At 43.4% G+C, this 23,531-nt stretch overlaps 1 protein-coding gene across 4 annotated transcripts in view; it reads right to left on the reverse strand.

The window, feature by feature from the left end:
- The window catches only part of TRRAP (transformation/transcription domain associated protein), a 163,805-nt gene that overhangs the window by 70,426 nt on the left and 69,848 nt on the right, over nt 1-23,531 (reverse strand). For all 4 annotated transcript variants that reach the window (XM_081839445.1, XM_081839444.1, XM_081839442.1 and 1 more), the window contains 11 exons: nt 17,500-17,713; nt 16,394-16,519; nt 11,963-12,109; nt 11,545-11,747; nt 8,555-8,676; nt 7,007-7,220; nt 4,301-4,480; nt 2,947-3,093; nt 2,562-2,681; nt 1,627-1,914; nt 515-652 (listed from right to left, as the gene is read on the reverse strand). In XM_081839445.1, coding sequence (XP_081695571.1) covers nt 515-652; nt 1,627-1,914; nt 2,562-2,681; nt 2,947-3,093; nt 4,301-4,480; nt 7,007-7,220; nt 8,555-8,676; nt 11,545-11,747; nt 11,963-12,109; nt 16,394-16,519; nt 17,500-17,713 — 1,899 coding nt within the window. The remainder of the gene's footprint in view (nt 1-514; nt 653-1,626; nt 1,915-2,561; nt 2,682-2,946; nt 3,094-4,300; nt 4,481-7,006; nt 7,221-8,554; nt 8,677-11,544; nt 11,748-11,962; nt 12,110-16,393; nt 16,520-17,499; nt 17,714-23,531) is intronic.

Below are 23,531 nucleotides of genomic sequence, written 5' to 3' on the forward strand. Positions count from 1 at the left end.
ACAGTCAGTTTTCCTTCTCCTAGTTGGGCTATGTTCCCAGGTTGACAAGCCCCATCTGCCCCTCACTTCCCTCTACAGCGCATAGTGATTATACCACTTACATGCACAAAATGGGCTTCCAAGTGGTTTACAAGTATAAAATATTCACATGTCTTTAAAATATACAATAAAACAAACTCCATCAAAAGGTTAAAAACATCTACAATTGGAACATGTGTTGAAGCAAGCCTGTTAAAAAGCATAACAATTAAAAGTTGAACAACTAAAACAATTAGATCAGAAAGGTCAAGTTCAGGGGAATGCTTGTCTGAAGAGGCATGAAAAAGCCCTTCAATTAAATTCGCTCATGCGCTGCCTGACTGTAGCTCCGCTTGTAAGACATGCTATATCAAGGTTGTCGGCAGGCCCTGTTCTTCAATACAGGGACATTATATAATGCTTCCAGTACAATCACGCACCTGCACTCTGTGTGCTTGCCATATTTATATGGTCAATTTTTAATCTAATATACTACCTGCTCAAAGAAGCCGTGTTGCTCGTAAGCAATAGCAGTTGCTGTCTCCGGAAATTTACAGCGTTTCTGCCACAATCCAGCCCACATGTCCTCCTCTTGTAACAGACAGTACAGCTCCACAAGAGAATCAAGTATTTCCTTAAAGGGAGAGGAAAAGCAAAAAGAACAACAATAACAATATAATAAATGTTGCTGCTACGGCGCAAAGTTTATGACCGACCCATTATGAAGCAGACATTTTCTGCAATAAAGCTATGAGCCGGGAACTGGAATAATTAGGCCGCTGGCCAAACAAACACGGGCAACTCTAGTGTCTTGGGCTTACTCAGTTAAAGGAACTTCTGGAATAGGCCTATACTTTTGCAGTTCACAATATGATGAGTGCCTGATTCCATCAAGGCTAAGAACATTTTATCAGCTGACTGAAGATACGCTACCGTCGCGGTCAGGAACTAGCTTTGCTGGGAGAGCCATGTTGAGGAAATGCTGGAGGCTGGCAGGCCAGGATCCACCTTTGCAGAAGACTGCCAGCATTCCCACAGAAAACCATCGCTTACACCAAAGGGCAGCTGACGTTTTTACCTTGTGGGTCATATACATACACCCTTAGCCAAACTTCCAGAAGTCACATGACAGTGGTGGGCATGGCCATCCTACTCTGCCCCTCTCTTTCTCTCTCCTTCACATCCTGCCAAGCTCATACTGAAAAATATTCTATTTTACCCCCCCCCCCCCCGGGTGTCTGTGTAAGAGAGATCTGCTGTTTCAACTTTGAACAATGGAGTGTGCAGGAAAAATTCAGCCACCAAGGGCCAGGAAAGACGTACTGCTAACCTTGGTTCACAAACTTATAAAGCCAAGCTTGGGAACAGGGTTTTCCTCACCATAGTCATTTCTTAACACAAATTCTTCCCTCCCAGCACACAAATACAGTTAAAACAATCCACTAGCTTTAATCACAGCTAAAGCAACCAAGGTTTCTCTTAGCCAAGATCTGAAGCCACTCTGGGCTGCAGATCCTCAGGTATGGGAAACCGGTGAAATTTAAAAGAAATAGCGAATTTGACTACTATCGCTTTTGAACCCTGCAACCTGCAAACGTTGCTCCCTACCTGTTGAGGCGGAGTTATGCTTTCCTGCTCATAAAACTCAGTGCAGTGCTTAGGCTTAATCTGGAGACTCAGTCCTTTCTCAAAGGCTTGGTGCTCCAGCATCAGAGTCGAACGGAACCAGAGGTTGTGTGTTTTACCCAGGTACTTCAGCACACAGGGCCTGATTGGAATGGGAGGGACACACTGAGACATGGCCTCCACGAAACAGTTCAGTGCACTAGGCTGGCAGTCCCGCTGCACTTGATGGCTCCCGCTACACAAGAATGGGCTGATTTCTCCTGCAAGGGCCTGAGAGAGGAGAGAAAGGTGGGTGGGAAAAACTGCTGAATCTTCGTGTTAAAGCAATCAAGTCTTTTCAACACAGAAACATCAATATATTGGGACAGTTCGCATGCAATGATCTCAAATAGCAAAGATGCTGAAATGTGTACTTCTAGTCTCAGAAATACTATTTATAAAAGTGCTTACATACTGCCTGTATTGTGGAAAAAACAAGCAGTTTGCTATATACAACAAAACCAAGTAAAATTGGAGATCATCAACTATTACTGAAGGAAATTTTCTTAATTGCCTACATTTATAAAATACAAGTCCTGGCCAGCTTGAAAAGGTTCCCCGAATATGCAGCAAGCATCATCTGTGACCACTGGTCCTGCTAGCTAGGAATGATGGGAGTTATAGTCCAAATACAGCAGGAGACCCAAGTTTGGGAAACGCTGAACTAGTTATTTCTCTAATATATTATTCCCAAGAAAGTTTGAATCTCTCTCTTTCACTGACTGCACTTAATTCCTCCAAAGTTTTACATGCTTTCTGCAGTTGCAATATACAGCATGAGAGGCAACAAAAAAAATAGTAATATAAAAATGTTTCGGATTTTTTCCACACCTTTTCTCAAAATGTGCTTTGTTGTAATAATAAAAAGTCACACTCACATGTTGCTGTCTATCCGACAGGATTTTCCACAATCTGGAGAACAGCTGGATCCAGGTCCTTTCAGCTAAGGGCGTGGAAATATGGCACAGCTGCACAAAGGCACTTAGCAGGGCTCCAGTCTTGAAATAAAATCAATACGGTTAGGCATATTGAATGATGAAGGAGCTTCCTTCGCCTGCCTCCCTGCCCCCCGCCCCCCACAGGCCATACATAAAGACCAGCAATTCATCCCTCACAGTCTTATTCCGCAGCACAGCTATGGAACAGCTGCAGCAATACTATGACAAACACCACATAATCCTATGCACGGTTATTAACTAATTTTAAATGGGTATACACCGCCATTCCTAAGGAACAACCCAAGGCATCTAGCAAAGGACCAACCTTCACTTCTCGAAGAGAGTCGAGAAATTTGTCATGCCGGTTGGTTAGCATGTGCAACTGGTTGCCAATGTCCTTTTCAGAAAGCTCTTTGGTTTTGGGTGTACTAGTCTGATCACCTGGAGCCAACTCAATGTCTATCTCCACATCCTAAAAAGAAGAAAAAAGAAAAAAGACATGAGGTCTGAGATGATGATGATAATGATTATCATGATGATGATAGTAATTTATTTATACCCCGCCCATCTGGCTGGGTTTCCCCAGCCACTCTGGGTGGCTTCCAACAGAACACTAAAATACAATAACCTATTAAACATTAAAAGCTTCCCTAAACAGGGCTGCCTTCAGATATCTTCTAAAAGTTTGGTAGTTATTTTTCTCTTTGACATCTGGTGGGAGGGTGTTCCACAGGGCAGGTGCCACTACCGAGAAGGCCCTCTGCCTGGTTCCCTGTAACTTGGCTTCTTGTAGCGAGGGAGCCGCCAAAAGGCCCTCGGCGGTGGACCTCAGCGTCCGGGCAGACACTAAAGTACAAAGATCTCAACATGTGGAACAAATGCATGACTTCAGACCTGTGTTGGCTGAGAAATGATGCTGCAGGACAAAACCTCTTTTGAAGTGAATTTCAAAGAGAGCAATTTGTGCAGGAATGTAAACTTTAAATCATAGTTTAGAGCAAGGCTGGCTAACCTGTGGTCCAACTGATGCTACAGGACAACAGCTCCTACCATTCCAATCCACTGTCAGTGTTGGCTGGGGCTGATAAGGGTTTGAATCCAATGACTTTTGGAAAGCCACAGACCTAAAATTACACAGCTGACCCACAGCAAACTTCCCTTTCCTCCTCCTGCACAGGCCCCCCTCCTTTCTTTGAAATAAATATTTTGACATTTATTTTGGGAATGCTCATAGCTAAGTGATAAGCAGAGGCTTTATAAGCAGTAGATCCCCCGGTTCAATTGTCATTTCTGGGTAAAAGGATCTCGAGTGCCAGGTAATTGCCTGAGACCTTGGAGAGCAGAGGTCAGTCAGAGTAGATATGAACTGGTGTAGGGCTGATGGGGTCATGGCTTTTGCTCTAGGTGGGAAAGGGCTGTTCCTTCAGGGGAGAGGGTAATAGCTCAGAGGGTAAAAACCTGTTTTGCATGCAGAAGGTCCCAGATTCAATCCCTAATGAAAATGACCAGGGCTCAGAAAGATTCCTGCCCAAGACTATTAGGGGGACTGCCAGTCGGAACAGACAGTACCGAGCAAAATAAACTCAGAATGAGACGGGCTCACGTGTTAAATGGAATATTTTTAAACGAAGGCAAAAAAAAAAAAAAAAAGGCATATTGCAATATGAAAACCGAGTTACCTCTTCCTTAGATTCACTGTTTTCTCTTTCGCGAGGCTCCTGCTTGACATGGGTCACCATAGCAAATGCTGCCCGGTCATGGCTGTCAGCTAGGTTGATGACATTTGTGATGGATGGCAGCATGGCACCTTGGCAGCTGGTCCCAATTGTGGTGTTTCTTTCGCATACAGCCAGCAAGAGCTAAATATGTTTTAAAAGTGGTCATGAAACTATTTGGTTTTTGAGACTAACATACCAAAGAACTCCTGCATGTTTATTTTATTACCACTTGTAAGTAAGCACCCTTGTGCAGAACTCTTCTCATGGCCAAGATGACTGGGAGTAGGCTACAGGCAACCTCCCATTTCCTCTGGGCCAAAGTCTCCCTTTCCTTTGTTGGCTTTAATCACGGTTTAGTGACACATCTACAGGGATGGTGAACTACATTTCCCATCCTGCCCAGGGTTTTCAAGTCCTGGCTAAGAACCAATCAGGCGTTTGCCTCTCCCAGGACATTCCATGCCAGTCTAGGCAACCCATATCCAGGAGGGGAGTTTTACATTCCTTGGCTAGACCACTTGAGTTTAGGGAACATTTAGGACCAAAAAAAGGGATGTCACAAAGTGCATTAGTTAAAGTATGGAACTTGTTCTCACTAGAGGGAGTGACGGCCACTGACCAGAATGGCTTTAGATAAATTCATGGAGGGGAAAGCTATGCTACTGGAGGCATTAGGTCAACGAATAACATCTGCTGGGAATCACAAGTGGGGAGGGGGCTGTTATACTTAGGTCCTGCTTGCAAGCATTCCACAGGTATCTAGTTTGCCACTTTGAGAATAGAATGCTGGACTAGATGGGTCTTTGGCCTGATTTGAGCAGGGCTCTTATGTTCTTGCTATCAGCAGAACTCGTCGTATGAATCCTGCCTATTCCTGGAAGCAGATTCCACTGGGGAGCAGTGAAACTTACTGGACTAGTTCAGATGCAATGCTAAAAATGATGTTTGTGACCCTCTCCTCCCCTGGTGCAGCTGCGAGGAAGGGATTGGAAGCATCTGCTTCCATTTTTTTAATTCACTCGCTTAGGCAGTTGTTTATTTTTGGTTATATCCTGTTCTTCCTCCTTAAGGAGATCAGTACAAAAGAGCACAAGATGGCAGTAGAAAGCAATAGTCGGTAACACGGCACTCAAAATATCTATGGCATCTCAAAGGTACAATCAAAAAGCAAAGTTTTGACTGCCTTTCTGGCTGAAGGCTAGTATATGGGGAAGCCCTGGGCTGCCCAGACAACAAGACCCTTCTCTCAGCCTCGCTGATGTGGTCCAAAGGGAAGCAGAACAGTACATTTGGCACCAGCTTGGCTTCAGGAGTTGCCAGGAGGAGGCATACAAGGCGCCGTCCAACTGTGTTAGGGATTCCACTCTGGATCTGTGTAGGGTTTATTCCTTGGCCTTTTCTTTTCCTGGAGTTGTCCCACAAGGCAGCAGATAAAAGATTATTTCTCAAGGGTTAGTCTCAAAGCCTCTCTCACCAATGAGTATAGCCACAAGGCAGCGGAGGTTTAAGGAGGTTCTAGGAGGAGGAAAACTCTGGCCTTAAGGGATGTTAAGGCCTCTTTAAAATTGTCCTTTGATTATTTTTACTGTAAGCTACCCTGTGCTCCCTATGAGAGGAAGGGCAGAATATAAAAATGACGGAACCAACAAAAGGAGGACATAGTCAGGATGCCTAGATCAGTTCTCTCTCGCACCTAAAACGCAACCATACTTCTTCTTTTTTTCTTTCCCCCCAAAAAGTAGCTGAACAGCAGCTGGAATGAAAAGCTAAAACACATAATTCTTTTACGTGCCTGGCTATTCCCCGCCTAACCCCCCTGCGGTTATGAGCACTAATTATTTTGAGGGGTAGGGGGTAGCTTGCTACATTAAAGTAATTGCTTCCCATTCAGTTCTCTTGTTTAGTGTTTAAGTAATTGTTTAGTATTCACACAGCAAGCATTTAGGTTATGTATTGAGTCCACATTATTTCATCTTCAATCAGAAAGTGCTTTGTATTCCTCTTAGCTTCTGAGCTTTCGCCTTATTAACTTGATTTATCCTTCATTGTTCAACACAGATGCATATATTACAGTGAATATATGAAAGGTGGAGGTTGTCAACTATTGCAAGAGAACAAGGACGATCCTACGTGCATCTACATAATCTCAAAGATTTCCAGGTTACACTCATGAACAATGACAAATGACTAGCAGGTGACTGCCCGCTTTCATTTGTGCTGCCATACGCACATTCGTCAACTTATCAACATTTACTGAAGTTCATACAGAATCTTAGCAGTTCATGGATAGGAAGCAAATAGGATGTATTTGTTCTTTCGTTTTTTCTTTTCATAAAATTTATATACGGTTTGATTATAAGAAAAAATCAAAGTGAATTACAAAAAACAACAACACTGTTTCAGCACAAGGCAAACACATTTTTGTTTTTGTTTTCCCAGGCCTTTGGGCAGCACCAGTGATACGATACTATAATTTTAAATTCTGATTATAATTTTGTGATTTTTATTGTATTCTTTACTTTGATCGTAAATCACTTTGGGACTTTAGTAGGGTATGTATAATTTCCTACTGAAAATGTGTAAATTTAATTCTAATGATATTCAAGAGGTTAGGCAGACTACATGCATTTACCATGCTACAAACATTCACATCACACACACTCCTACCTCAATGCACTGCTTGATCCAAAAGTGGCTTCCCATGGCTTCCCAGTTTTGAGAACAGGTGATATAAAGCAGGCGCTCATAGACACGGCGCTTCATGGAGTTGTCAAAAACCTCGAAAAATTTGGCTCTGATGAGCGGCTGAGCACAACGGAGTCCAGAAAGGAAGGCTGGTTCAAGTTTAGCGGTAAGCTCGCTGCCCGAAAGGTTTTCGTCCCTAGGAAAAAAGCAGCATTTAAAAACACAGAACTTGCAAAGCAGAGATTGGGGGGGGGGGACACAAAAGGTAGAGGGGAATGAATCACAGGATGAGTTTGCATGAAGGAAATCAGACGGTAGGAGGATCCATCTTTTTCTGGAGTGTGGGCTTTGCTTCTGTGTTGCCGACATACATTGGAAGGCGCTGGGGGAATCCCAGAATATTTCTCAGCCCTATTTCCAATACTGCAGGTAGACAAAACCCTTCTTCAACCATTCTCCTGAACACGCAAGGTTTAAAGCAGTACAGGGCTAAGCCCTGTCCACCCCAATGTCCCCACAGGTGAAGTGTCAGGGCTTGTTTCAGGCTTAACTCACCAAGCAAAAAGATCTGAAAGGGGTTTCTATGAACTCTCAGTTGAACCTGCTCAGAAGCCTCTGAACGACCCGGTGCCCTTTTAAACATATGAAAGTTTGTACTTGCAGGGTCAATCACAGCAGAACTTGAAAATACCAAGAGTGGAGCTTTCCAAACTATGTGTAGCGACACGTTAGCATGTCAGCTGCAGTGTGTAGGTGTGGCACACGAAAGCTCCTTTCGGGGTTGAAAAGGGGTTAGCTTAACCTCCGGTTTGCTAGTAGAACTGAATTGCTGTGTCGTGAAATGATGCAAAGCTGAAGTACTGTGTGGCAAAATGACGCATGTCTAAGAAGTGTGTCACCAACATGAACAGTTTGGAAAGCTCTGACCTACAGAGACTGTGCTCTCAGAGGTGAAGACACACCTTAGGGAGAACTTCCTAGGTCTTGCTTCTGTAATATATACATGGACAAACAAGAATATAGGAATATGGGTGGGTAATAGCTTCCTGGTAGAGGATATGCTTTGCATGTAAATGGATCTAGAGCTCCTTGAAGAAAAGGTGGGATATAAATCCAATAATAAATAAGTATGTTCACATGCTTTATAGGGAAGAGTTTGGGATTTAACAAATTACAAAAAAGCACACCTCAATTTAATTATATTTTATTATAAAATAAAAAATTCTGAACTCTTGCAATCCCTGATTATTTGTGGAACACCATGTAATTTGGCACGTGATTAGTGCATTTAACATGTGCCACGGTATATATTGATTTCACCTAGCAAAGAAAATGCAGACTGACCTAGGATTTGAAGGTATGAACAAGGAAATTCTATGAAACTTTGAAGAATAGTTACTTTAACCCGCCCCTTCCACCTAAAAACTCATCTAGATTAGCTTTAAGAGATTGATGGTATGTTATTAAGGTCATACATGGCCCAAATTATGAACCAGTAAGCTGAACCAGTTGATTAATTGCTATAATTACCTATAGACATAGTTAACAAGGTCTAAAAACTGGGCATTTAATTCAAGGTCTTCTGGAAAACGTTTTTCAATGTAGGTCATCATTTTTACTAGCAAAATGGACTTCTCGCGGAGCGTAGGTGTCTGTTTGAAAAGAAAAAAAAGAAAGCAATTAGTTTTTCACTTTGCCTTTGAAATTGTGGAGCGCTGGCATCCTCAAAACACTATGGACTATAAGTGATTTCCATGTGTTGGTCCTAGCATGCAGACATGGTGGCAATTACCGGTACATCTTTTCCTCTCTTTAGAAACATAGGAAACTACCTTACAGTGATTCAGATCAGTCTTGTCTACCCTGACTGGCAGCAGCTATCTACGATTTCAGGCAGTTTCCCCCAGCTTTACCTGGAGACGCTGGGGGTTGAATCTGGGACATTTCAGATGCAAAGTAGATGCTCTACCACTGAGCTACAGCCCTTCCCCTATTTCCGGTATTCAGACTGTGCATACCATTGCTTACATAGCCAAAACGGCACTATTTACACTCAACTGGCAGGGACCAGCAAGCACAAGGATACCCCAGGTTTTGCAGGTGCAAAAGAAAATTATGGGAGGTGGGAACCTATGGGATATCCACCAGCAATCCAATGTCACGAACTAGCTGGATGCAGAGGGAGTGGCGGGAGGCACCAGCCAGGGAAACCCCAGGGGAAGAAGGCTCAGAGCCAGGGGACTGGTGGTGGGATGATGCTGAGTGGTCAGAGGGAGCAGAATGGGAGGAGGTGTTGGAAGCTGAAGAGGCAACAGGGTCTAGTGAGCAGGAAGAGACTGTGGCAGAGAGAAGGCCAGACTCAGAAGAAGGAGAGGAGGGAGAGGCAAGAGGCAGAGTGGAGGCTGGGTGCTGAAGAAGCCAGGAAGTCTCCCCATCCTGCTGTGACCAGTTCCCGTCCCCTCTGGTCTCCCAGAACACAGAAAGAACTGAAGAGGGTGGAGCAACGAGAAACTCAATGACAGAGCCATAGGCTGCTGGGGAAGGAACCGAGAGAGGAGCCTTAGAGAGTGGTGGGAAGGTGGGGAACTTAAGGCCTCGCAACTGCTTCATAGGGGCAAGACCTACTGGGAAGGATTATGTGACCGCTATGACTGAGCTGTTTCGTTGCTTTGAATAACGAGTTAACTTCATGGACATTGGGTGCTTTATTGTTTAAATCGCTGACCAATGCCTGACTCAGCACCTGACATCCAATGAGTGCAATTAAAAGTTATCCAACTTTTCAATCTCTCTGCAGCTTTTGATGCCACTGACCATTGTATCCTCTAAGATTGACTCCGTGAGATGGAGACTGCAGGCTCTGTACAGCAGGGTTAAGTGTGCACTGGTTTTCCTATTGTGTGGACTAAAACATTGTTCTGCTTCACCCTAGTTGGTTTCTTTATTCCCTTCTCCTGTCAAGACGTCACTGAGTATACAACTAATTTACCTATGACTTTGGCCAAACAGCCATGCACTATGTCATAAAACGCTGCTTTAACACTTATTTACATTTTGCCTTGCAGCAAAAAGTTTAAAGGGAAACACACAACAAAACAGGGTGTTTTTTTTTAAAAAAAGTAAAATAAGTAATACAATAAATAAATAAGTGTGAAGCATTAAAACCACTACAATTTAAGTCCAAAATGCAAAGAGCAAAGGATATGAACAAAGCAGCAAAGGGTATGGTTCAAAAGCTACAGCAAGATTTAGAGGTTTTATGGGAGTTTGAATGTTTTTAAGAGTGAAAAACCACAGGGCTTACATACTGCAAAATGTGTGGATAACTATGTTCTAGCCTACTTATCAACTGCAGGATTAATGTAAAACGTCAGCCAAATCGTTACAGGGAGAATTCTACAGCAGGATTGGCTTTGAGGCGTCCTTGACAGCCACAAAATCTCAGAACTGCTTTGCTTGTGGAGTCACGCAAAAACGGGTGTGATATTTGATACAAAAATCCCCTTGTGCACACACAAGAAAGAGAATGTGAGCAATGTTACAGCACGTGTGGGTGTGGGTGTGTGTTTGTAATCCCTTCATGCCATCACTTTGGAGCATTCCCTGGACCTAAACAGAGAAAACCCAAACAGGAAGAGTGGCTACTGGGGTCCATTATGCTCTCTATCCCTCCTCCAAATAAATACTGTAAAACGCAGCATTAAAGAAGCATGACATGTTACCCTAGGGTCAATGTTTACTTTTGGAACACGTCCTTTTGATAGGAAAATGCAATTAAAACAAACCCTATTACAAGGGGCAGGGAACCTGTAGCTGTCCCGATGCCTTGGATCACAACTCCCATCACTCTCTGCCAGTCAGGCCAATGGTCAGGGATGATGGGTGCTGTAGTCTAGCAACATCTGGAGGGCCAAAGGTTCCCTACCCTGCCCAGTAAGGAACTGTGCTAATTCAACTTTCAATGTTTTTTTTTAACTCCCATCTTGCCCTGAGGGGGAAGGGAGAATAAAGAAAATTGGGGAATTGCCACCACCTAGTTCCCACAGCAGCGGCCCTTCCCTCCACCAACTGCCACCACAGGGGTGTCTAAAGGACCATCTTGCCCTGAAGGGACTGGAGAAGCAGAAACAATAGCAAGTTGTATTTTCCGTTTATTGTAACATTAAAAAAAATGGTGCCTATTGTTTTAATATTCTTCAGCAAACTGCTTGAGTAGGTCTGCCTGAAAAGCAATATATAAATACCTTAAATAAATAAAATGTGTTACATTTTTATGCTTCCCTTTCTCCAAAGAGCTTGGAATAGCATACATGGTTCCCCACCCACAACAAGCTGGTGAAGTTAATTGGACTGAAGACACCAAGTGAGTTTTGTGTCTGGCGTGGTATTTGATCCCTCATCTGGAACTTCAACTACTACAACATGTTGACTGTCAAATTAGGTGAGCTAACATCTAACAAGACAAAGCTATAGTAGGAAGTTTCTTTTGTTCTCTCTACAGGAAGCTCTCTTTAGATTACCTGGTTGGCAGCCATTGGAGAGTTGTTCTTCACCCATTCTTCCACAATTTTGACCACAGCGCGGAGGATTTTGGCATCGTTTGACTTCTCAATGAGGGATGTCAGAATAGCTTGGATGAAGTTCTTCCTCATTTCCATGCTCATCACAGCAAGGCGGGTTTTCACCAAGTCCAAGCTCAGCATGACCAATTCACTTGTACCAGCTGCAGACAGAATCAGAATTGAACCACACGCATGATTTGATCATGTACATGACGATTTTGGGTTTTTCGATTGAAAACCATGTCCGAATCTTCCCTAGTTTTGGGGACACTTTGAAACGGAAAGCCTTCAAAATGCAGTCCAATCCCTATATCAAGGAATAACATTACTGTAACACTCAGCTTCGCCTTGCCAACAGGGAGTTGCAAGCTATTACCTGTGTTTGCTTCTGCTGCCCCTGCCTGGGACTGTTGGTTTAAGTGTTCCCTCACCATCTTCTGGAGAGATCGCATGAAGACCGAAATCAATCTGTCTATGTAGCTGGGATTGTTGCTGCATGCAGACTTCAAAATCATTAAAGTACCTGAAACACGTAGACACACAAAACCCATACATTAATGAAGATAATAATAATTAGAGGGGAAAAATATTTGTTGCTGTCCTACTTTGAACAAGGCAACCAAGCATTACTTTTTACTGTGGAGGAGCAGTTCAAAGATATAAACCAGGCATAGGCAAACTCGGCCCTCCAGATGTTTTGGGACTACAATTCCCATCATCCCTGACCACCGGTCCTGTTAGCTAGGGATCATGGGAGTTGTAGTCCCAAAACATCTGGAGGGCCAAGTTTGCCTATCCCTGATATAAACTTTTAACAGGGTTGGCGAGTTCTGGCAACCATCTTTCCTTCCAATGAGTGACTCCTCTCTAACAGAGTTACAGACCAGACAGTCAAATGGCTCAATATGGGTTCAGCTCCTTTCCAAAGTCTCCTCCACTGTCTACTTCGCATCAAAGCAGACTTCACCCACACCCCAACCTCAACTGGTGTTACACTATAAAAACATATATTCCTCTATCCTCGCTAAATTTATTTCTCCCCACTCAACCCAACAACTACTGCCTAGTCTGTAGGCAGTCTAATATAGGGATTGGACCTCCCTTGCACTGGGTGACTGCTCCCATCCGAGCATCCCATCCCTTCATGAGATGCCATCTTTCCCATGGCTCCAGATCCCATTCCCCTGGCTAGTTCAAATCTCACTTGCCCATTCCTACTCTTTTAACGACAATTTATTAAGCCGAATGCCTAGTCAAGTCATTGTCATCTGATGGTAACCAATCCTGGTCCTACTCAAGAGTGCACTGGCTGAAATTAACATCCCTGACTAAAACAGGTCCATTAATTTCATGGAGTCTGCTCAAAGTAGAACTTGGTTGGATACAACACAACAAGATCCCCCAGCCCAATGAATGGTGGCAGATTGTTTGCTACAGTACACAGCAAAATGTTTGACCAAGAAATCACCAGTAGAAACAAGCCAAGCGCTCTCTGTGAACGTTCAAATGACTTCTGAACATTTCCCAGGGTAGGTCTTGCATTTGACAACTGACGAGGCTCTGCTGAATGCAAAACAGCCAGACTGCTATCTACAGGGCACCTCCTGCCTTCACACCTGCGGCAGGTCAAACGCTTCCGCTGTCAAAACCCAGCTACTTAATCTCCAAGGCTCTTGCTATCAAGCCATAACTCAGTAATTCTGCAGAAATCCCCCCCCCCCCAATGATTTAGACACTCCAATTTTGGTAGCCAAGAGATTAAATAACTTATTCTGTTTATTCCCCCCTACGCCTCAGGCTCCTGCCTCCCTCTCAATAAAGCATGCTTGTCATTTTGCATCTTATAAGGTCTGCACTTTGCTTATGGACTTGCTGGGATTTTTTTTTCAGGGGGGGAAGGTGTCCTCAGTAACATTGTGTACTACCTTGGGGGTGGGGTGGAGACAACAACACTAGGCTCTGTAACCTTGGAGTGTTCTGGACAAATGATAAGAAGTATCTTTCTTGGTTAGTGTGTTCTACAGCACAACCTGACACCTGACAAATAGGCAATTCCCAAAGTGAAATTACATCTGTCTACCCAGATCACAGGCTAGGATAGTGAAGGACATTTGCCATTTAAAGCAGCCAGCTCTCCAAGCCGTTGCAATTCCAGGCCCGCGTTATTGACAGAAGCAATTCTGTGGCAAGCTGGGGATAGACCCAACTTGCCAAATTGTTTAATCATTTCAACACATCCATGCTGCCCACTCAGGCACTTTGACAAGGGATAAAAGAGAAACCCACCCCCTGCTTGTTTAATCAAAAAGTTAATATGGGAATGAAAGAGGAGAAGCTTATTGCGGATGCAAAGGATGAACAGAATACATTCAGCATTGTCTCTGAAACGAGTCTATTGTTTTGGAAAACAAAGGAACAGAATAGGTCCGGCAATCGTGTGCAACTTGCAGCCAACATATAAGCTTATTAGTTTAAATAGTCCTTTTGAAACAAAAGAGAGAGATGAAGCTAAAGATCGTGTTGGTTATTTTGACCCAATGTGTGGATTTTAGCCTTTATTACTTCTGTAGCTCTTGGTCCCGTGAAGCACTTCTCTCTGCTCATTCATTCTCCAATAGGATCTCCTCCTTTGTGGCTCCTCCAACTAGCCTAGTCTTCTCCTCTTCTCATCATTCCTCTGGGCTCTGGAACCACTATGACCTTTCCAGCTCCATTCTCCTAGCTATCCTGCATCTACTGGCCAGCTGCCTTCTAAAGTCTGCTCTTCCATGATGCCAGAATTAAACAACCTAGTGCCCTTCAGAGGTCGTAAGACTCCAATGGCCAGCATGGCAGATGGTAAGGGTGTGGTGGTCCTAGAACCTAGAGGGCATCAGGTTGGCTATCCCTGCCCAAGGCTCTTGGTCCATCTACCTCTTGGTCCTTCTGCCTGCCCTGTCCCTGTAAAGCATCACAGCTGCTCAACCAATGGCAGTGAGAGAAGCTCAGCCAATCGTTGCCAGAGACCTCACTACAAGAGACCTGTACATTACACTCAAACCATTGTCCTGGCTTATCAATCATGGGTTTTGTAAATACATTATAGAAGTGATGCAATTCTTGACCAAATGTCTTGCAGGGGGCGGGGCTGAAGAAGGAGACCACACTCCTACGAGAGAAAATGGATCTTGTCAGCCTTGCCAAGGCAAGATAAGCATATTGGAAAGAATTCATTTTTAAAAGCAGGGGTGGCCTTGGTGGAGAGGCTCTGGGGGGGGGCAGGTTTGAACAGTTCAAAAGGAACATAAAGCAGGTCAAAAAGCTTAAACTGTCTTTGACATGAATAGATTTGAAGCTATTAAGCAGCTGGACAGAATAAATAAATATTTTATTCATTAACACTTGATGGCTTCATTCATAAAAAAAAACACAGATTCCCAAGGAGAAGCCTATTCTACAAACAACATCTGCTTTCGTTATTTTTCTTGAGCCATCTGCTAGAGGATCATGAATGCTCTAGCCACATTTCAATAGCCACTTATGATCCATTCAGTGTCAGATTGCAATATTCAATGTGTAGACGGCAGCTTATCTCTTCCTTTTCAGTTTATCTTATTATGGCGCCATTTGTTCGTAAAGGCAGACGTGAGGGCAACCTGTCCCCCACCTTTGTAGAAACCAGAGACAACCCTAGAAGCAAAATGAATCTAAGAATCATAGAATTATATAGTTGGAAGGTACCTCAAGTATAATTTCTAGTCCAACCCCCTGCAATACAGGAACATGCAGAGAACCCATATGGGGATTGAACCCGAGACCTTGGCGTTATCAACACCACATTCTAACTAACACTGGCTATCTGCTGAAACTGCAGGCATCTCCAAACAGGAAAATTAGCAGTGGCCAAAAACGCTGCCTACTGGGCAGAGCAGCAGGGTACTCCCCAGATATTACTGGACTACAACATTGGCCCCTGATCAATGGCCATACTGGATGAAGTTGATGGGATCTGGAGTCCAGCAACATCTGGAGGGCAGCATTTACCAACGCTGAGGTCAGAGTGCCATGCTAGGGACAAATCCATATTCAAATCCTCACTCAGCCATGAAATGCATCAGGCAATTTTGTGACACACACACATTCCATCTAACCTACCACAGATTGTTTCTGTGATGATAAAAATGGAGGAGTACTAGGTAAACTACCCTGAGCTCCTTGCAGGAAAAGACAACATTTTTAAAAATGTAAGATGAATGTTAACAAAACCCGTGTTTAAAACAAAATCTGTCAGTTTTTACAAGTGATATCAAATTTGGTTCTTGTAATTAATGTAAGTATCAAATCTCTTAAAGATTATGGGCAGTGTTCTGCTAGCGCAAGCACACCTGAATTTTTCCTCTAACTCTCTGGAGCAGATTTAGGGCATGCGCAGAAAGAAAAGGAGGAAGTGAAGTTCTGTTACCCAGCCAAAAGCACTTACACTAGAACAGTTTAGCTGAATATCTTCTTTGCTGCTTTCATAATGGCTCAAGCTTTAAAAATATTTGACAATATATGATCAGTCAACTGGCCGAATCTGTTTTGACCAGCCAAATGCCCAGCCCTAGATCCTGATGTTGGGAAAGATTGAGGGCACAAGGAGAAGGGGACGACAGAGGACGAGATGGTTGGACAGTGTTCTCGAAACTACCAGCATGAGTTTGATCAAACAGTGGGAGGCAGTGGAAGACAGAAGTGCCTGGCGTGCTCTGGTCCAGGGGGTCACAAAGAGTCGGACACGACTAAATGACTAAACAACAACAAATAAGGTAATGCACCAGGAACTTACCAAAGAGTTGAGAAGGATTGGCATTTGTAGCTTTTTCATAATTAGTAAGTCCTTCATAAATAACTTTCCCAACAGCTGCATAGAGACACTCCAGTTCTTCATACTTTGAGGCAACACTTGAAGTACCTATGCCACAGTTAACAATAAACCGAACACAAGATAGATTCATATGTATTTATTTCTGCTGACTTTCATTCAAGCAGTGAGCACATGGACACAAATGCCCATACCTGGATTTTACACTGCTACTAGTAAATTCAACCCCTGGCCTGAAGTTTCCCATCCCTGATGAAGCTTACTGAAGACCAAGCTTCCTCAACCTCAGCCCTCCAGATGTTTTTGGCCTACAACTCCCATGATCCTTAGCTAGCAGGACCAGTGGTCAGGGATGATGGGAATTGTAGTCTCAAAACATCTGGAGGGCAGAGGTTGAGAAAGCCTGCTGAAGACTTCTGGAGAACCTGAAAGCTTGTCCACTGCTTTGTGGCATTTTGGTGGGCGTAATAAAGATATTGCCCTCCTGTGGGACTTGGAATTGTTTGTTAGTGGGTTTCTGCAACAGACTGAGGACTTCTCTTCACATTTCCTACCTGAAATGTAAAGAGTTCACAACCTCTCAAGCGGGGGGGGGGGGTGTCCTCCACTGTTATACATTTCTCCCAGTTGCAATTTTAAGACTTCTTACTTCCTCTTCCCCTCTCATCCCCTGTTAGCTAAAGTCTAGCTTTACACCCAATTTCCCTTACTTGTCTTATTAAAATAGCCATGTTTAACAACTGAAAAACTGCACCTTCAAAGCAGAAAAATGGTAATTGCAAAAGACATTAAATTTATGACATGCATTTCTTGAGCCAAAGTAATAACTGCCACAGGTTATTAAGTTTTTATGCCACTGGATAATGATGTATTTCTCATGATTACTTATTTCAACTTTTTCTTTTAATTGGGGTTGAAAGTGCAAATATTAAAAAAAACCAGTCCATAAAAACCAGCACAAATGAGAGGATCGCACATTTGGAGATGTTTCGCCCTTTCCCCCTGATCACACAAGGTTTTTTTCTAAATAAATAAAGCAGGGAGCAGGGGGCTGCCCCTCCCCAACATACTTGGTTCTGTAGGAAAGTTGCTCATTAAGCGAGAAAGGAGGCTGTGGACAGCTCTTAGAACTTTGGTGTTTCCACATGTCATGCAAGAGGCAATCCCACGCTGCAGAGGTTTGAAGCTACTCAGAATAGCTGGAGACTGGAGTACGGTAAGGAGGAAGCTGAGAACCTCCAATCCAGTACAGATATTGGCAAAGTTGGCCTGGTTGGGCTGTTCCTGGAAGAAGACATCAAAAGACACATAAAAGATTAGCAGTCTCTACCATACTCACATACATGCACACAAACCCCACATACAAGAAATCCACAAGAAAGTGACTTCAGGATTTAATGTGAGGGTTTTAATTCTTGCATCAATCATTACCGCTCAGCCCTAATGTGTTTGGACAAATACACTCTATTCCTGAACAGAATATGCTCTTTGAACATGGTCAGAATCACAGTTAGAATACACACATAGAAGGGAGGAGAGTGGGATTGCGCCACGATCTCCATTTCCAACCTCTTTACATTTGTTGGTTGTGGTCACATGGTCTGAGACACTGCAGTCTTCATCCAGGTAGAGAGACACCAAGGTATACTGAACACCTGGAGGTCAGAGATGGAGAGCTCACTTTGTGATCCCACTCCTTACACATTCCTTCCGACTAACCAACACGTTTTCTCTATGGTCGATCAAACTCTCTGAAAAGAAGCTGTTGTTCCACTGAACCACATAGGAAAACCAAAACTATTCTACTTTCGTTTTTTGTCCTTAATATTAAAGAATAATGCACGATTAAAAGTAGGGTTATATTGTTCACTTGATTTTTTTTTAAAAAAAAAGATTCACTGAAAAGATGTTAGGAAGCAGATTTAAAGCAAAAGCAAAGACTACCCTTTTCTCAATTCACAAACGTATTAGTAACTGCTGATAGAAAGCACCATTTAAAGAGACCTCCCTGGCTTTTTCCTCCATGTAAGACAGAATGCCTCTACAGGAGTAGCCAGTGTGATACCTTCCAGAAGTTGTGCTACAACTCCCATCATCCTTGATCACTGGCCATGCTGGATTGGGCTGATGAGAGTTGTAGTACAACATCTGGATAGACAACCCTTGATTTAAGATGCCAGTTGCAACACAGGCACATGTGGTCAGTATACTTCTTGCTTCTGCAAATGTACTGACATACCTGGCTAAAATTCATGACTTTTAAGATTTTTCCAGTAACAGTCTTAATTAAAACATGTAAATAGGTATACTTCTTGGGTAAGAAAGGTTTGTTTTCTTTCTTGCATGTATGCCTGCCCTAATTTTTATCTCCACTACCTCCATTTGGACATCAAGAGATTGTTACAAAAGGAAATAGGATAGTCAGTACCAGTATCCAAGTCAAATTCCCCTTGACGATACTCTTTGAATGGAAGCTGGCCATTTACCACAATTTAGAAAGGAATCAAATAAAAATTTCTCTGGGTCAGTAGCTTAAGAGTGACCTTGTCCATATTTTGTCTTCAACTGCAGTGTGCAGCTGGAATCTCCTATATGAGCCATCTGGAGCTATTTTCTCTGCAACTCCTCTCTGCTTGTGACTTTTCATGGCCTGAACTGTGCAAGCTGATTTGAGAGGCGGGGGAGACCCACACAGGTAGATGATTTCACTATGCTGGGCAAGTCATCTTAAATAATTTTGTTACAGGTTTGCAAGGGACAAGGATCCCCTAAAATTCCTGGGTGCCAGGTTCTGCCCATCTCTGAAATTTGTAAATGTGGGGTTTGATCATCGAATGCAGCAAGGCGTTAAGACAGTGTTCCTCAAACCTGGGACTCCAGCTGTTGTTGGATTACAACTCCCACCATCCCTGACCACTGGTCCTGCTAACTAGGGATGGTGGGAGTTGTAATCCTTAATAATAAAAAAGTCCTTAATAAAAGCTGGAGACTCACAGAGCCTAGGGCTTGCTGATCAGAAGGTTGGCGGTTCGAATCCCCATGACGGGACGAGCTCCCATTGCTTGGTCCCTGCCAACCTAGCAGTTCGAAAGCACAAAAGTGCAAGTAGATAAATAGGTACTGCTCCGGGGGGAAGGTAAGCGGTGTTTCCGTGCGCTGCTCTGGTTCGCCAGAAGCGGCTTAGTCATGCTGGCCACATGAACCGGAAGCTGTACATCGGCTCCCTCGGCCAGTAAAGTGAGATGAGCGCCGCAACCCCAGAGTCGTCAGCAACTGGACCTAATGGTCAGGGGTCCCTTTACCTTCTACCTTAAAAAATAAGTCAAGCCAGCTTCCTCAGGAGCTTGGCTTAGAGAGCTGTCATCAAAGGACAAAGGTAGGTGATTACACAGTCATTACCCTGACAAAACATGAGACTTTCAGCATCAGACAAGAAAGGGAGAGCGCCAGGTTTACAAGGGGCTTGATGTCACCACAGGAGAAAGTGCCTTTAGCAGGAGGCCTTTGAAATGGAAGTTGCCAGGGTGATGGGGGAGGGGGATACTGGAAGCAGAAGGGGAAGTGTTGCTTTTCTGCAAAGGCTTCTGGGAAGAAGATGGAGGAAATGGAACTCAATGTGCACTGGCTGGAAGAGGCTGCACCAAAAGACAGGCCCATGACCGGCTGCCGCTTTGGACCAAAGCTTGCTGAAGCTATGAGATAAGCAATGAGATACACTTTTGGGGTTTAATTTTCTGAGCCCCCTCCAATGAAGACTTCAGGTATAAATATATGTAAAATAAACCATATTTCTAAAGACACCAATATCTGATGTTCCTCTTTCCAAAGCTGCTATTATTATTATTATTATTATTATTATTATTATTATTATTATTATTATTATTATTCCCATCTTACAGGGTTGCCCCAGCCACTCTGGTCAGCTTCCAGAATTGTTTAAAAAACACAATAAAACATCAAATATTTTAAAAAAAATCTATGCAGGGCTGCCTTCAGATGTCCTCTCAAAGTTGTATAGTTGTTTATCTGGTGGGAGGGCATTCCATAGGGCGGGCACCACAACACAACCCCTGGTTAAGTGCCAAAACCCCTGGAATCCCTTGCTACCCTTCAGCAGAGATTGGGGTGGCCTGTAACACAATAAATAAAGGCTCTACATTCAGAGGACACTCAATTACTTGTGATCTATGTATATTCCAATTATTCTATGGAAGCTGACATTCTTACCACATCTGTAAAAAGATCTGCCATAAGGGCTCCACCTTTCCAACATTTAAATGTATTAAGTAAGACTGTCGCGTTAAGCTGGGCTGGTGCTAAGTACCATTGATGGAACAATTTATTGCAATTTTTTTTCCCCAAACTGAGGGTTTCAGCGATCCTGCTTTGACAGGGTGAAATGATTCGTAATCATTTCTAATCCCTACCTTTACACCAGGGTGTGCTAAGGCACAATTTGCAGAGGACCACTATTTCACAGGTTACGAGCAATTGCTCTTCAGGTGCCCCTTCCTGGCTAACTCCGTAATTTGAGCAACTATTAAATCAGCACCTATCCATTTCCCTTAAAAAAGCGGTGGGGGTGGCAATTGTTCAGCGCGTGTTGATGACATTGCTATGATAACGTGAGATGTAAGAAGTGCCCATACTAAATATTCCGCTGCTTTTCTTTCTCCCAGATGAGAAATTATGTCCTCTCCCCCCACACAGGGATGAAATCTCTTCACCCCTTAACAATATATGAAATGGTACCTCTGATGTGCCCTTAAGGAGACTGGCACATTGGTCCTGTTCAATTGGGATTTTATCAGAGGGGCCATTGCTCAGTCAGAGTTTGTACCCAGGTTCATTCTCTGGTATTTCTAGGCGAAAGAATCAGGTAGCAGGTGATGGAAAGGAACGAAGATCCTGGAGAACAGCTGCCAGTCAGAGCAGAACATACTGGGCTAGATGGAATCATAGAATGGGAAGGGACCCCCAAGAGTTGTCTAGTCCAAGCCCCCTGCAATGCAGGAACCTCAACTAAAGCATCCATGGCATCAACTTCTAAGGAAGGAGAGCCCACAACCTCCCAAGGGAGTCCGTTCCACTGTCTAATAGCTCTCACTGTCAGAAAGTTTTTTTCTGAATATTTAGTCCATATCGCCTTTCTTGTAACTTGAAGCCATTGGTTCGAGTCTGACCCTCCGGAGCAGGAGAAAACAAGCTTGCTGCATCTTCCACGTGACAGCCCTTAAGATATTTGAAGACAGCTATTGTATCTCCTCTCAGTCTCCTCTTTTCCAGGCTAAACATACCCAACTCCTTCAACCATTCCTCATAAGGCTTGGTTTCCAGACCTTTGATCATCTTGGTTGCCTTCCTCTGCACATGTTCCAGTCTGCCAATATCCTTCCTAAATTGTGGTGCCCAGAACTAGACACAAGACTCCAGGTGGGGTCTGACCAAGGCAAAACAGAGCATGACTACTGCTTTCCATGATCTGGACATTATACTCCTGTTGATGAAGCCTAGAATAGCTTTAGCTTTTTCTGCTGCTGCATCATACTGTTGACTCATGTGGTCCACCAAGACCCCTAGATCCTTTTCACATGTACTACTAGTAAGCCAGTTGTTCCTCATCTTATAGTTGTGAATCTGGACAAAGAGCCTGGCCTGGTATAAAACAGCTTCTGATGTTTTTGCTCATCTCCTCATCTTTAGACACAGAATTCAGTGTCAACATTTGTCAACCACAGTGGAGCAGGCTGTACAAGTAACCCACACTGGGCAATGTATCATTGAGTCTGAGAGTGAAGAAAATTTGTATAGCTGCTGCACATTCAAGCTGCATCTTTATGTCCTCTGTGTCCAACAATAGAATGACTGAACCCAGACGTCTTCTATTCAGCAAGCTTGCTGATCATTCTTCAAATCAATTCCATTTGCCTGATACCAAACAGGCCTCCAGTCAAAACGATCTCCCTTCGAGCAGAGGAAAGCAAGACTCCCTTTTTATTTGGCTCCCAATGTGTGCTGTCTTTGTTGCACGACACAAGAGCTTCTGACAAGTGCTAGAATAATAGATATGCATTCAATTATTCAGAGCGGGGAAGGTAGGCCAAAGATAATTCTTACGGCGCTGTGTAATACTGTTTCATTTGTAAGAAGGAAGACAATGTGCAGAGTAGCTGTTAAGTAATTCAGTTTGATCTTCCCCAGCGCAACTAACATTCGTTACTAAGCGCTGAATTTTAATGGGAATGCTCTCCAGTTGACTTATAGAGCAATCAGAAGATGGCATGTAAAAAAGCTGTAGGTTTTCTTCTAAAGTCACCATAGGGGAAACGGCTGAACTCAAAAGCCAGTGTACCAAAAAAATCAAAACAAAAACCTCACAGCCACAGTGACCTGCAAGAAAAGGTTAACCAGCAGTTCAGCTGTTGTAAGACGAAGAAGCTGAAAAGTTAAGCATTCATCACAGGACAATGAATCGTAGCTCAAAAAACCACCTCAACTGCAACCTGGAAATGTGAATGTGTCTCCTGCTATGAAAATTGCTTTCTTTACAAAAAAAAAAAGTGTCTAACAAACATATCCAAGAAAAGAACTGTGATATGGTTGTTTGTTTGAGTGACCCAATTTCACTGCTGAACAAACATTTGCAGGTTGTCTTCCAAGCGTCGAGCAACCACCACCATCCCAAAAATAGAAGCAAGGGAAATGGCAACTACCCTCCACTTGATGAGACGAGTGCAGGATATCTCTCGCCTGTGTCCCAACCAGAACTGCTAGTGGTCAAAGTTGAGAGTTTAGTCCAGCAACAATTGGAGGACCTCAGACTCCCCAACCCTGTTAAGAGTGATGGATTATAACTGAGGAGACCTCGGCCCATAATCCACTCAGTCATGAAGCTCATTTGGTGACCCTGAGTTAGTCATTCTCCTGCTCACCTACCTCACAAGGTTGTTGTGAGAATAATCTTGAACATTACTCTGAGCGCTCACAAGAAGAAGAGTGGGACAAAAATGTAATAAAGATATAAAATGTTGTTAAATTATTAGAGCCCTGAAGGCCCAAGAGTGAGGAAAACACATGAAAAGTACCAAGGTGAATGCCCCAC

Source organism: Podarcis erhardii (genome assembly GCF_964252035.2).
Source record: "Podarcis erhardii genome assembly, chromosome: 14".
Classification (NCBI taxonomy): Eukaryota; Metazoa; Chordata; class Lepidosauria; order Squamata; family Lacertidae; genus Podarcis; species Podarcis erhardii.